Source organism: Gopherus flavomarginatus, chromosome 9 (genome assembly GCF_025201925.1).
Source record: "Gopherus flavomarginatus isolate rGopFla2 chromosome 9, rGopFla2.mat.asm, whole genome shotgun sequence".
Classification (NCBI taxonomy): domain Eukaryota; kingdom Metazoa; phylum Chordata; order Testudines; family Testudinidae; genus Gopherus; species Gopherus flavomarginatus.
This window is the reverse complement of record NC_066625.1, coordinates 68,552,092-68,565,806: the sequence shown is the minus strand read 5'-3', so window position 1 is coordinate 68,565,806 and position 13,715 is coordinate 68,552,092. Positions and strand designations below refer to the sequence as shown.

The window sequence follows — 13,715 nt, the reverse complement described above, 5'->3', positions numbered from 1 at the left end:
AGTTTTACTTTTACACGGTGGTAGTGGCAGCTGTTTTGCGCCCATTAAATCTGTCTCTTTGTTGATTGGATCGGTGGGAAAAGTTTAGAACTCTGTACCTGTTTTTAAAATCTAATTTTTAGTAAACTTTAATGGATATATTTGACTTAGAAATGATGACATGGTGAGACTTTAACAAGTGTGACTTCTATATAAGCAGCGCTGCTGATAGTCCTGGGGCTTTCTTGATCAATGGAAGTGACAAGAAAGCAGATCTATTACAAGTCGGACCCTAATATGTATGCTTTCTAGTTGGTAAAGGCTAGATAACATCTTTCCCCACAGACATATAAATGCCCATTTACAGAGCACATCTTTAGATGGCAATGAGAGCTATTTAGATTATGCAAAGCCTGTGAGCTTTTTGAGTGATTATTCTCCATAGATGTTCTTGAGATACACACCAGACTCAGAACCCACAGTTCATGGATGTCACACCTTACTATTTCTCTGGCCTCGCTTCAGGTTATGTCCATCTGCTAAATAGTTGAAGTGGTCGCTTATACAATACTATGGCCATGTCTGTAGAGCATAGGTATAAATATAAATTGAATATTAAACAGGATTGTGCCACATAGCAAGAAGAGTCTGCTGGCCACAAGCTGTAGAAGGGTACTGTCATGATCACCTCCTAAGCACCCCCTGAGAGGTGAGTGTGGCTGTGCTGTGACTCATCTCAGTGTCTCATCCTGAAAGAGGTAGCAATGAGGTCACTCAAACACCCTGATCAAGGAGAAGCCAAACACTCTGCTTTGCAGCAGAGTATCTCTCTTTAATAAAGCCTTCTGAAAGGAGCACTTGTACACAGGTTCAAAAGGTTCTTACCTCAGAGTCAGGATAAAAATTAAGAGTTCTAAACCAAAAGTCTCTAGTTTACAGCAGAAGGAGTTACTGGTAGAAGGCCTCAGGTTTCTCAGCTGTCTGGAGAGCGCTCCAGTCCTTCACTCATTTGCTTGAGTCTCTCCCAGACCTCTCTGCCTGGAAAGCTTTGTAGTCTTTCTCTTGCTTGTTCAGTCTCTCCTAGACCTCCTACCTGGAAAAGCTATTGCCTCATTCAAGCACCCCTCCTCTGGAGCTTCCTTTCTACTCAGGACCTTTGTTCAACTAAGCTCTCCTAAGCCTCTTTTTAGGCGCAGGTACCCCTGACTCAATTAACGGCCTTCCAGCTATTTAGGCAGTTAGTTATGCCCAGGTTGTCTTGAATTGGCTTGTTCTCTTCCATGGAGCCTGTCACAAGTAGGCTGGGAATCTCACTTCCTTAAAGGATCAGCAGTCTGATACCGGCAGTGTTTGTTTGAGCCTTTATGGGGTCTGCCCAGTATATTTACTTCCTCCTAGACATTGTTTAGTGTAAGTGATCCCCACCTATAGTTATAAGTGAGGACTTGTAATGGTCTTCATAGGATACTGAGTCTCATATGAGGGTTATTTTGATTGTGTACAAACTCTTTATTCATGGGGCCATATTGTGTAGACCTAGCCCAGTATTGTAGATGCGTGGAGTCATGCTGCCCCAGATGAAGTGTACCTCAGAAATCAGAAATCCCCCTGGAGTTTCAGGGAACACAAGATGAGTATGCACAGCACTTTCTGGTGGTGCTGCATGCTCTCTTCTTCACAGCTGCCAGCTCTGGTTGCTGGGGCAAAGATGGAATGAAGCAACTGCCTTCCTCTTTCTCCACTCAGACAGAACTCCCTGGACTTCCTAGAGTGCAGGCTTGCATATGGGGAGGATAGCACAGTTGGGAGGAAAAGTTCCTTGTGCACTCTGCCCCAGGCACAGTATAGACCATAGTGACCAATACAGACCAGTACAGTTGACCTTCTATGGCTCAAGGTTTCAACCACAATATGACATGTACAGTATGCTGATTTTTCCACCTGACTCTTCATTCCCTGACCATAGCAATGTTTCTTCTTGTGATGGGACTCTGAGGAGGGAGAATTTGCATGTCTTTGGAAAACAGTCTTCTTTTTCAACTGCAGAGACAGAAGCGTTAAATGCTAATGGAATCTTACCGCTCTTGTTTCAGCTTCTCATTCTTTCTGACACAGAGTCATTCAAATTTCATGGCATTTGTCTCCCCTCAGTCTGCACTCAAACTTCAGAGAAACTTCACCTTCTGTCTCTATTTCCAGACCATACTTATTTTTAATTTCACCTCCTCATAAAAACTAACTATTGATCCAGAGACTTAGGGAGGAGTATGTAACAGCTTTGTGTTTCCTTATGTATATTACAAACATGGCATCTTGCCAGTGCAACTAACTGATGGGTGGGGAAGACAATCCTGGAAAAAATCTTGACTCTTTATAGCCTGTGCGCCCTTTAACATGTAAACCTACATTTTATTCTCCACAGACTTGGCCCCTATGGGCTTCTATCATGCCTGCTTACTTCATTGACAGAAATCAGGGTGTCCTTTTTTTTGTTCCTAACACTGCTAAAGCATCAGAGCTAGGAAGTGAACGAGATAGATGCTATTTATCTTTATGCATCATCAACAGAATTATAAAGTACGTGCAGGTGGCAGCCAGACAACTCCCACTCCTCACCTTTTTGCTTGTAAACAAGCGCACTTGATCTAGAAATAATTGGGAGAGAATCAGCTTGGAATACTACGATTCTGTCTTTACACAGTCACTTTTCATAAGAGAATCTGTTTGAAAGTTTTCTGTAGTAAGAATGAGTGGCCTTGGAATGGTGTGGCCAGCAAGGAGGGTCCTTACAGCCAATGCCTCAGTTTATAGACTACTAAAATCTGATCTCTCTCTCGGTTTTGACAAAACAGAACTCAACCTGGTAGAAACATGACCAGTGATGCTGGAGGTACCATCCCCTGTAGTGATGAATAAGTCCTATCACATTTATCAGAAAGATAATCTAATGGTTAGGATGCTATCCTGGGACTTAAGAAACCTAGGTTCAATTCTATGCTACACCCTAGAGTTTGTGTAGCCTTGGGAAAGTCTCACTTTGGGTATGTCTACACTGCAATGTAAACCCAGGGTTAGTAAAATCCTGGCCTGTTAATCTAGGGCTTGAGTGTCTACATGTGTTTATACCCTCAGGCTACGAATTGTTGACGAGTGGGTCCCAACCTGGGGCTCCACTGTCTATACTACTTTATGCAGGCCCAAGTCCAACCACTCATATCCAACACTTCCTAATGCCCTCCCAAAATGTTGCTGCTTTAGTGCTTTGTTCATGGTACAGCGTGGGAAAACTTGACTATCCAGATGACAAAGAAATCCAGCCTGTAGGATTATGGGATAATATTGGCAAACTCCCAGAGGAAGAGTCCAAGTGGGGCTACATGTAATTGCAAAGCAATAGGGCTTGAACCCTGAATCCTGGCTTGACTCCGGCTCAGACCCATATATCATGTTTATGAACAATAAATGTGACACATACAGTGGTAGCCAAGCAATTTTGGCTTCTGTTCATGACACAAGCTATTCTCGCTGAAATGGTGCCTATTTTTAGCTGTAATGAGAAATAAATCCTTGGAGTTTTATTAATTTCACAGGAATGTGGCTTTGCCACACATGAGTTGTTTCTAAAAATGCCATGCTGTAAACAACACCCTATTAAAATATCTAATTTATTTTAAAAGGAAGCACAGAAGCATTTTTATAAAATCTTAGTGGCCCAAATGCTGATTCTTAACTCCATAGGATGGTACGCAACCAACCTATTTGGGGGTGGGGGTTCATCCTCATATTTGCACCCTCCAGTGGCCTTCAGTCAATCTCAGCCAGTATCATTGTTGATATGCCGATAAAAGCTCACCACCATGCTGCTCTGCTGAGTTCCCCTGACATACAGTAATTGTCATAGATGGTTACCGGAAAAGAAGTAGGCAGTACAATCTTTATGCTGCTATGGAAAACCTAACATGGCATTTCATGACTTCCAGTTAAAATTTTAGCTCCAGAGCCAGTAAGGTGTATGGATCTTTCAAAGGCTGGTGGTGTTTGAAATAAATTATTACTAAAGTCAGTTGTTTAGCATGGTTTATGATGTCATTAAATCAATGCTTGTTGTGTTGTGTATATATACCAGGCATTTACTTAAGACAATTTTTTTATCTTTCCTCAAGATATTTAGAGATCTTATCCTCTTGACAAAAATTTGGACAATATTGTGATATAAGATTGCTCTGATTATGTAATTTGATATATTAATACAGATACTACTTTGATATAGAGTTCATTTGCATCTTTAAATGATGAATAATTTTTAAGAGACTGCGATTTCTTAATTTTTAAAATAATATTTATAGCTAAGAATCTTCTAAAAGTATTATAGGAATTAACATAGTTACATGTATTTCTCTTTTTATTTTTAATAGTGAAGAAAGGAAGGTTGAATGGAGCTGCTGGTAAGTTTGACTTCCCATACTCTAAATTTGGGCAAGCATCTTTTTTTTCTTTTAAGAGCAAATATGCATTGTGCTAAAATAAATCTGTTTAAGCTAGAAATAGCGGTAGGTCCTCAGTCTATCCAGGGTAAAAGAAATAAGGACATGCAGGTTTCCTATGCAAAATTTTCTAATATTTACAAGGAGAGAAATGAACCACAGCACTTTCCAAACAAGATTAAGGTCCATAATATGACATAACATTTACTAATGTTACTTTCTACCATACTAATGCTTGAAGCATATATTTGCATGGGAAAAAGCAGCCAGAAGGTCCTGAGACAAGTGAAACCATTGTGATGGGGGTGGGAGATATTGGTGGTGCAGGGTTTGCAGCTTCATCAAAGGTAGGCAGAGACTTTGGGCAATGGAGGCAATGAGGACAATGGAGAAGCATGGATGGGAGCAGAAGCCCAATAGATCTGTAGCTGGCTGGTTCAGATGGGAGCACTAACCCATGACCTCGAGCAAAGTCTGTCTGCCTGGCATTGTTTTCAGTCAGCCTCCAGGGCAATGGACAATGGTAGAGAGGCAAGACCAGACTCACGCAGACACAAATATTTCAGTGATCTGTGTACTCAAATGCAGATTAAAACCTGAGTAAGGACTTAAAGATTTGGCATAATACAATAAAATAAAATGATACATTATCTTTAACTTGGGGCACTCCAGGACATTCTTAAGAAACAATGTGTGCCTTCTTGTATACAAGAATGAATAGTACTTGACAATAGACTAGGAACCTGTCACTTGTATCAATGATTTTGCACGTACCTCTGCCTTGTACACCACTTGCATATTTAGCGAATAAGCAGATATTCAGTCTCCAAAGTATACCTCCTTTTTTGGTGGCGTGTAAGTTAATTCCCATGTTACCCTGCTAGGTACCTCTGAGGACAAATTAATTCCATGACATCTTTGAGATTCAGTGTACAGCCTGTTGTTAAAACTGAGGTTCTTATGGTAAACTAGTTCTGTGTAATGATTAGTTCTCTGGAAAAGTTCATCTATAAACTGATAAATGTAGTAAAGTATGGTAGTCCCTGACTGACTAATGCCACCCTGTGGTAACCCTTGCAAATTGTTTTAAATTACTTGGATTAAAGAAAGGTGAAAGTTGAGGTCATTTGAACTACTATATTTAAACCACAGAAGTGGGGGGAGGGATAGCTCAGTGGTTTGAGCATTGGCCTGCTAAATCCAGGGTTGTGAGTTCAATACTTGAGGGGTCTACTTAAGAATCTGGGGCAAAATCAGTACTTGGCCCTGCTCATGAAGGAACAGGGCTAGACTCAATGATCTTTCAAGGTCCCTTCTAGTCCTAGGAGATAGGATATCTCCACTAATTTAAAATATGATTCTCATTTAAACTCATTGAGAAGCACAGTTATTATTAGTTGCATCTGCATTTCTGAAGTATAGAACATGGTAACATTTCTTTTCACCATTATAATGCATAATACTGTCACATAAAATGATTGCACAAGATCCAGCAAATGTTATGTTTCATCTGTTCTCTAATTTACAATAGATGCTTACAATTATAGCACTGCCTGATGTAAATTAAATAAAACATTTAAATTGGCCTTTGAATATTATTTAGCACTAGCTATTATCAAAGTTAACAGTGATGCAGACTGAAAGATAGATTCAGAGATAAAGGCCCAGAGTTTCCATTCTTGAGGAACTGCAGAAGAGGTGCCTATATGTGGGAATTAGAGGTGGTCTTAAGCCACCCATATGTTCCCACTATTCCACTCCTGCCAGTTTTCTTCTTCACGTAAGTTAGAGCAGCTGTAAGGTTATTCTGTCTCGTGTTGGCTGGCCATAGCTCCACTGGGCCATTACAGTAGTCAGGGATGACCTAGGCAAAGGGATGACCCAATAGTGCTCCCTTTCCCCCAACTATGGACCCTGAATTGGACAGAAAGGGAGGTGACATAGAAAGTGCAATGGCAGATTTGGGCTACCAAAGATTCCAGTCTTCAAGTGGGGAGTTAACTGGAATTTACCGCTGCTTTTCACCACCAGGGTATACCAGTGAATGTGTCTCAGAATCTGCATTGTTATAATTTAAGGGTTTTGTGTGTGTCTCTGTGTGTGCGTGGAGGCATGTGGTGAAAGATGTATTACAAATGTTTCTTTTTCTGAAGTTTTCTTAAGTTGGTCCTAATTTGGTTCAATAAAAGATATTACCTCACTCACCTTGTCTTTCTTTTTCAAAAGTAACTGGTGAGATTTCAGGGAGAGAGAGAGATGAGGGAGAAACACTGGGGGAAATTCAAATGCAGAGAAGAGACACTGAGGTCTTAAGCATAGGAGTCAATTAAGGAGAAGCAGCTGCTTGAACATGGCAGATAACAGAGCTGTAGTAAGAGAAGAAAAAATGATAGTTCAGCAAGGCAAGATTTTCTTCAGAGGTGCTCAGCTATGTGGGAAAAGGTGCTGGGGAAGCAACAGAAATGTGAGCCAGGTTTGAACACTGGTAAGATAGACTTCAGCGTGAGAGGGGAGTGAAGCCATCAAATGTGGATGAAAGCTTGGAGTTAAGGGTGGATCTAACAGAGATTTTTAAATACATGTTTTTAAAGGTTAATCTGCCTGTCTAATTGCTCTGTTTCTCATCCTTTCTGGCTGCATTTGCAAATTTGCACTGAATGTTTGAAAAGACGTTAGCTTTAATGTTGGATGAAAGATATTTATGTTTTTGATATTTGTTTTTTGGAGCTAGAAGATTAGATTTTTGATGGTAGTGTTCAAAATCACTAGATTTAGGCAACTGATTTATGATTAATGTGGATTCCTTCCCAATGCTTATACAGCCTGATGCAAAAGCCCAAAAATGACAAAAAAATCAAAACATAAAATAAAGATGACACGCAGCAAAGATACAGAAAATTTGCAATTTTCATTCTCTGTCAGGTTGTTTGGCGTATTCAGAGATTACCCTGCATAATAAATGAATTATATATTTAAAGCTTTTAATCCATAAACAGCCTCTGCAGAGTTCTAAAGCTATATTGACTTTGTCAATAGTTTGTTCAGTCTGAGAGCAATGACATGGTATTTGAGATGCTTGGTATGCTGACATATAAATAAATAGATGACTTGGTGAATGATTATTTAGTTTACTCACACTAATTTGTTCCCATTAATTTGTTGCCCAGTAAGAGCTCCCCTTTTGGCAGACCTAGACTACTGGTCAAGTGGCATCACAGGGTAGCCTATAGAGTGTGGCCTGCATTTTGGGCCCCAACTCACAAATCTACACTGGTTTAAAATGCCAGTGTGCCTTAATGAAATATTATCATTCGCTAGCTGTTGTGGTTATCAATCTTTCTGAAAACTTTAACAATAGATGTTAATGAACTGCAGATCTTTAAATGAAGGCTGTAGAACAGGGATTGACAACCTTTTAACGCGGCCCATCAGGAAAATCTGCTGGCAGGCCAGGATGGTTTGTTTATCTGCAGAGTCTGCAGGTTCAGCTGATCACAGCTCCCACTGGCCACAGTTCGCCGTCCTAGACCAATGGGGGCTTCAGAAAGCAGCATGGGCCGAGGGATGTGCTGGCCACCGCTTCCTGCAGCCCCCATTGGCCTGGAATGGTGAACTGTGGCCAGTGGGCACTGAAATCAGCCAAACCTGCGGATGCTGCAGGTAAACAAACCTTCCCAGCCCGCCAGCGGATTTCCCTGACTGGCCGCATGTCAAAAGTTGCTGATCCCTGCTGTAGAAATTAGTGATGTTACTGAACCAAACCAGAATTGGCTGCTCTAATTTGTGCCAGACACCAGTTTGATTTTTATCCTTCCCCAAGATCGAGGACATTGAAAGATGGTTTAGAGCCACCTTTGCATCCTCCCACAACAGCAGCACCAAATTCTACTGTGATGCAACTGAGGACTGAGCCAAAAGCATCTTACCATTTATTGGAAGGGACAACTTTGCTACCACGTTTAGATTTACATTGGTGCCTATTTTTGTACTTCAGTGATTTCATTCCCTTCATTGCAATGTAGACAGTCATATAATGTAACTTAACGTGATTTGGAAATATCTCAAAGTTACATTTACTCTAATATGCATAGTGTGGGGCAGATTTTCAGATGTGGCCTCCATTTCTGGACATGCAAAAATGCATGTACAACTTATTTACTCATTGATTTCAATGGGAGCTAGGCACCTAAATACCTTTGAGGAGCTGGGCTTTTCCCATGATGTTTTGTAGCTACTGCTACCTAAACAAAGAAGGCGTCTCCTTCTGTAAATAATGCACCACTTTTCTCTATACCTAACTATTAGAGAACTAACTACTTCCTCATAGACTCTTAGACTCATAGACTTTAAGGTCAGAAGGGATCATTATGATCATCTAGTCTGACCTCCTTCACAATGCAGGCCACAGAATCTCACCCACTCACTCCTGTAACAAACCCTAACCTATGTCTGAGTTATTGAAGTCCTCAAATCATGGTTTAAAGACATCAAGGTGCAGAGAATCCTCCAGCAAGTGACCCGTGCCCCCCACTGATGAGGAAGGCAAAAAACCTCCAGGGCCTCTGCCAATCTGTCCTGGAGGAAAATTCCTTCTCGACCCCAAATATGGCAATCAGTTAAACCCTGAGCATATGGGCAAGACTCACCAGCCAGCACCCGGAAAGAATTCTCTGTAGTAACTCAGATCCCATCCCATCTAACATCCCATCACAGACCACTGGGCATATTTACCTGCTAATAATCAAATAATTCCTCGGATCATCCTAGTAGCCCTTCTCTGTGCCTGTTCCAGTTTAAATTCATACTCTTAAACATGGACGACCACAACTGCACACAGTATTCCAGATGAGGTCTCACCAGTGCCTTGTATAACGGTATTAACACCTCCTTATCTTTACTGGAAATACCTAGCCTGATGCATCCCAAGACCTCATTAGCTTTTTTAATGGCCATATCACATTGATGGCTCATAGTCCTCCTGTGATCAACCAATACTCTGAGGTCCTTCTCCTCCTCTGTTACTTCCAACTGATGTGTCCCCAATTTATAACCAAAATTCTTGTTATTAATCCCTAAATGCATGACCTTGCACTTTTTACTATTAAATTTCATTCTATTACTATTACTCCAGTTTACAAGGTCATCTAGATCTTGCTGTATGATATCCCGGTCCTTCTCTGTATTAGCAATACCTCACAGTTTTGTGTCATCCGCAAACTTTATTAGCACATTCCCACTTTTTGTGCCAAGGTCAGTAATAAAAAGATTAAATAAGATTGGTCCCAAAACCAGTCCCTGAGGAACTCCACTAGTAATCTCCTTCCAGCTTGACAGTTCACCTTTCAGTATGAACTATCCAATAGGCTCCTGCTAGAAAAACAATTTATGCAAATTTTATAAGGTGGACACCAGACCTCAATTCATACCTCTAGCTGCTTTAGGAATGTTTTGTTTTAACATATTTTGCTACACAGAGAGCCATATTGTCAGAATATGCAAAAATAAACAAACAAACTAATACTGTGGCTGCGAGTCTCATCGCTTTGATCAACTGACTTGGACTTGGGGGCCCTCACTACAGAGCTAAACATAGCACCATAGATGTTCGCACTCAGGCTACAGCTTTGGCTCTGAAACCTGGTGAGGGAGGGTGAGTCTCAAAGCCCAGGCTCCAGCCAAGTGGGAAAGTCTACAGTGTGAATCCCACCAGCCCGAGTCAGTGCACCCAGCTCCTAGCACAAAACAATGAAACATGAAGTTAATGTGTTTGTTGTTTCTGTTTCAGATACATTTAACACCTATGTTGTTTTAAAAGTCCAAAATCTAAAAAGCACCACAATAAACAGAAAAGGAAGCGAACCTTGCTGGGAACAAGACTTCATGTTGTAAGTAACAGAGATTTTTTGTCAATTAGTTTGCATTGTGTCATAGCTATGTTTATACAACTGAAAATGGATAATGAACTCTATGACCAAACACAGCCGGGAGCTCCAGGGAAGGGAAAATCTAGCTCAGGGAGAATGTGGGCTAGCCTCCTGGCCTCAGGACCCAGAACAACAGTAGTCAGTGGGGTGGGCTGTTCTGCTAGAATGCAGATCAAGGGGAGGAGAAGCCTTTGTGATCCAGTTTTATTAAGCTTATTTTAGCCCCAGTGAATAGAGAGCTCTAGGGTGGTAGACAGGATTCAAGTAGACACAACTTGTTATTTTCCATTCCATCCTCCGGCTTGCCCAACATATTATTTTAACTGATCATTGAGATTATCTTTTAATTGCTGACCTATTAGACCCTGTATTGTGTTTTTCATGTCTCTCTCCAAATCTTGCCCTCTGCCATCTCCCTTGCCTGAGCCACCTTCTCCCCTTTCCACCCCACTGCTCCACCCCTGTTTTACTAATGAGTTCTATTGGCTTCCCACAGCTAGATGGGCACAGGCACATATTCTGCCTCACCTCAGCTCATTCTGTAGATCCTGTTCTCAGCTGGGATTTTCAACGGAACCTAAGGAAGTTAGATATTGAATTCCTGCGTGGTTTGGGTGCTTAACGCCCTTAAGTTCCCCATATCCACATTTTCCTCTGCATCCTTGCTTCTAATGACCTCTGGTCATATCCTCATATGCAGCATCACATCTTGCTGCCTTCTCCTCTCATCACAGCAATATCAGTTTTACTCCTAGCAACTAGGATTAGTGGAAAATTTTCAGAGTTAATTTTTCAGATAGAAAATTCAAGCAAAGAAATTTTTGGGAAAAGTCTTTGCTTTCCTCAAAAATGATTTTTTTTTTAATCTAAAAACCTTTAACCAAAATTTCTTTTGTTTTTTTGGCCAAAATGTTTTGGGCTCAGTTACCAAAATAAAAAAAAGTCTTCAGGTTCTCAGTTTTTTGACAACAAGTTGATATTCTCAGTAGAAACCCCCACCCCAATCATTTTCCAGCCAGTTCTACTAACAACCTTATCCCCTTTTTGTCTTTTCCTGCTAAGTCTCAAAGAAATAAACTCCATGATCTCTTTATTTTATGCTCCCTTAAACTCATCCCCCAAAAAACCTTTTCATTTTTGAAATTTTAATTTAATTTCACATTTTCAGGATTTCAGAAATTTGACTTGTTTTTTAAATAACAACAATAGTCTAAGATCACTGTTTCAATTTAAGAATCTTAATGTTTCTGGGCCTGATTCTCATTTACACCAAGTCCAGTTTATACCACTCTGCCAATGTAAAGGGTCTTTAAATGTGTGCAAGGTACATTTCCACCCTCTTTAAGGCTCCTTTGGACTTCTAGAGTTGCCCTACTTTAAACCAGGATCAGGTTTTCTGTCTGCAAATTGTTGTAAAGTTGTCATGTCTTGGTGCAGAACTTTCACTGGTATATAACACTGTGTTAGAGGATTTTTGTGATATTTACTAATCTAGACATACTAGTTTTACTAAAAATGTATTGTGCCTTTTTGCACGAGAAAGTAGGTATTGTGTATGAGGACAAATAGACATTAAATTTCAGCATTGGCCCCTCTCCATTATCCTTAATGCAGAAGCTACCTTAAAAAATATGTCTCTCTGATATTTATACAGGAGGAGAGCTGTTTATGGCCTGAGTCTTCTAACTTTCCTATAACAGTTGTTGAAAATTCAGTTCTTAATGAATTTGTGTTATCTGCTGTAAAACCTTTTTGCTTTCAGTCACATTGTGTCTTTGTCACATGGCAAAGAAATTACAATTGCAATGGTAAATTAACCATTTAGTAAGAAACATCACTGGAGAATTGCACTAAATGCAAGGAAATGTGTTATTTAGGCTGCAGTTTAAATCTGACAGAACGATACAAAACCACCTTTCTGGCAGTGAAGAAAATAAACAGTTTGACCTGTGATAATTAAAGCTCATTAGCTAAAAGTTAGAGGAAATCTCTTCTGAGCCTGCTGTGGCTCCATCTGCTGCTCACTGACACATAAAAGGGAGCAGCCTTTTAAAATGCCCTATAAATAGACACTTACAAATACATTTATATAGAGTCATGTTCTAGTCCATTTCTTTAAGTGCTCGTTCTCTTCAGATGTACCACAAGAAGCAAAAACACGAGTCAACAAGTTTGCTTTTTTTAACGTACACAGCAGTTTAAGCCTTCAGCATATGTCTCTGCTTTTTGATTGCCAATGCAACATTAACATCATCATAATAGCACTGAGGAGATGAAAGGCAGGATTTTGCTACCGGGGTAGCTCTTCACACGTGTGTAATGAGAATCAGAATAGAAATATAACACATCCATTTTGGACAGGTGTTAGTGACCACACAATGTATAAGGCAGCAATATATCAGGCCATGACTCTTCAGGTAACCCAAACACATACAGTATGTAAACTTCTTGTGCAATGCAGCATGCATTGGTTATATATTTTCATATTTAATACTCAAATCAGGGGAACCACCCTTTGTTGCTTCCATAGTTTTTCTTTTTAAAGGTAAATGTGAATTCACATGATTTCACTGTGATTAACTGAAATAATTTATTGTTTAACCTAAGGATTTATTCCTGTTTGATTTAATGTGTCAGATAAACATTAGAAATAAAAGTATCATCATTCATACCAGCAGCAGCATAGTTACATTATTTGTTACTACTAACACTTAAGGAAATAGTTCATAGCTGTTCGTGGTCTAAGTATACAAGATGGCAAGATGTGCCATCACGAAATAACTTGTATTTCTCTCTGGAGCTTTATTGTATTGATTTTGTGTCAGAGGTAAACCATACAGCGATACCTAAATATAGTTATGAATTCCCAAGGCAGAAGCGCATGATAAAGATTTGGTACCAACATTTCTATCTTTAAAACAACAAATAATAAAATACACATACAATCCATAGGTAGAAAAAAAAAAGTCCTAATCCAAAGCCCATTGAAGACAAGGAGAATCTTTCCACTACTTCTACTATGACAGTCTGTCACCTCTAGCCGGGTATGACAGTTTAAAAAACCTATCCTAGTTTTTCCTTTATACAGTGATGGCAAGTGATAGGGTCAGTATATATTGGGGCTGGTCCCCCTTACTCCCAGGTGTCTGAGAGGGAAAGGGGCAGCACTCCCCAATACCCATGTTAATCATCTACAGATGCTGCTCTCTGCAGCCTGATAGAATGGGGTAACCACCTGAGCCAGTGTTGGAAACTCTCATTATTTCATGGACATTGGGCCATAACTGCCAAACATGCATTGAGTGGGGAGGGAGAAGTTTAAACATCA

General features: G+C 40.1%; 2 protein-coding genes across 2 annotated transcripts in view; one reads left to right on the top strand and one right to left on the bottom strand.

The window, feature by feature from the left end:
- The window catches only part of RSL24D1 (ribosomal L24 domain containing 1), a 922,223-nt gene that overhangs the window by 99,520 nt on the left and 808,988 nt on the right, over positions 1-13,715 (bottom strand). The gene's annotated exons all lie outside the window — the stretch shown is intronic.
- LOC127058538 (protein unc-13 homolog A-like) overlaps positions 1-13,715 on the top strand; it is a 152,175-nt gene that overhangs the window by 718 nt on the left and 137,742 nt on the right. The window contains exons 2-3 of the mRNA XM_050968681.1: positions 4,395-4,424; positions 10,249-10,348. Coding sequence (XP_050824638.1) covers positions 4,395-4,424; positions 10,249-10,348 — 130 coding nt within the window. The remainder of the gene's footprint in view (positions 1-4,394; positions 4,425-10,248; positions 10,349-13,715) is intronic.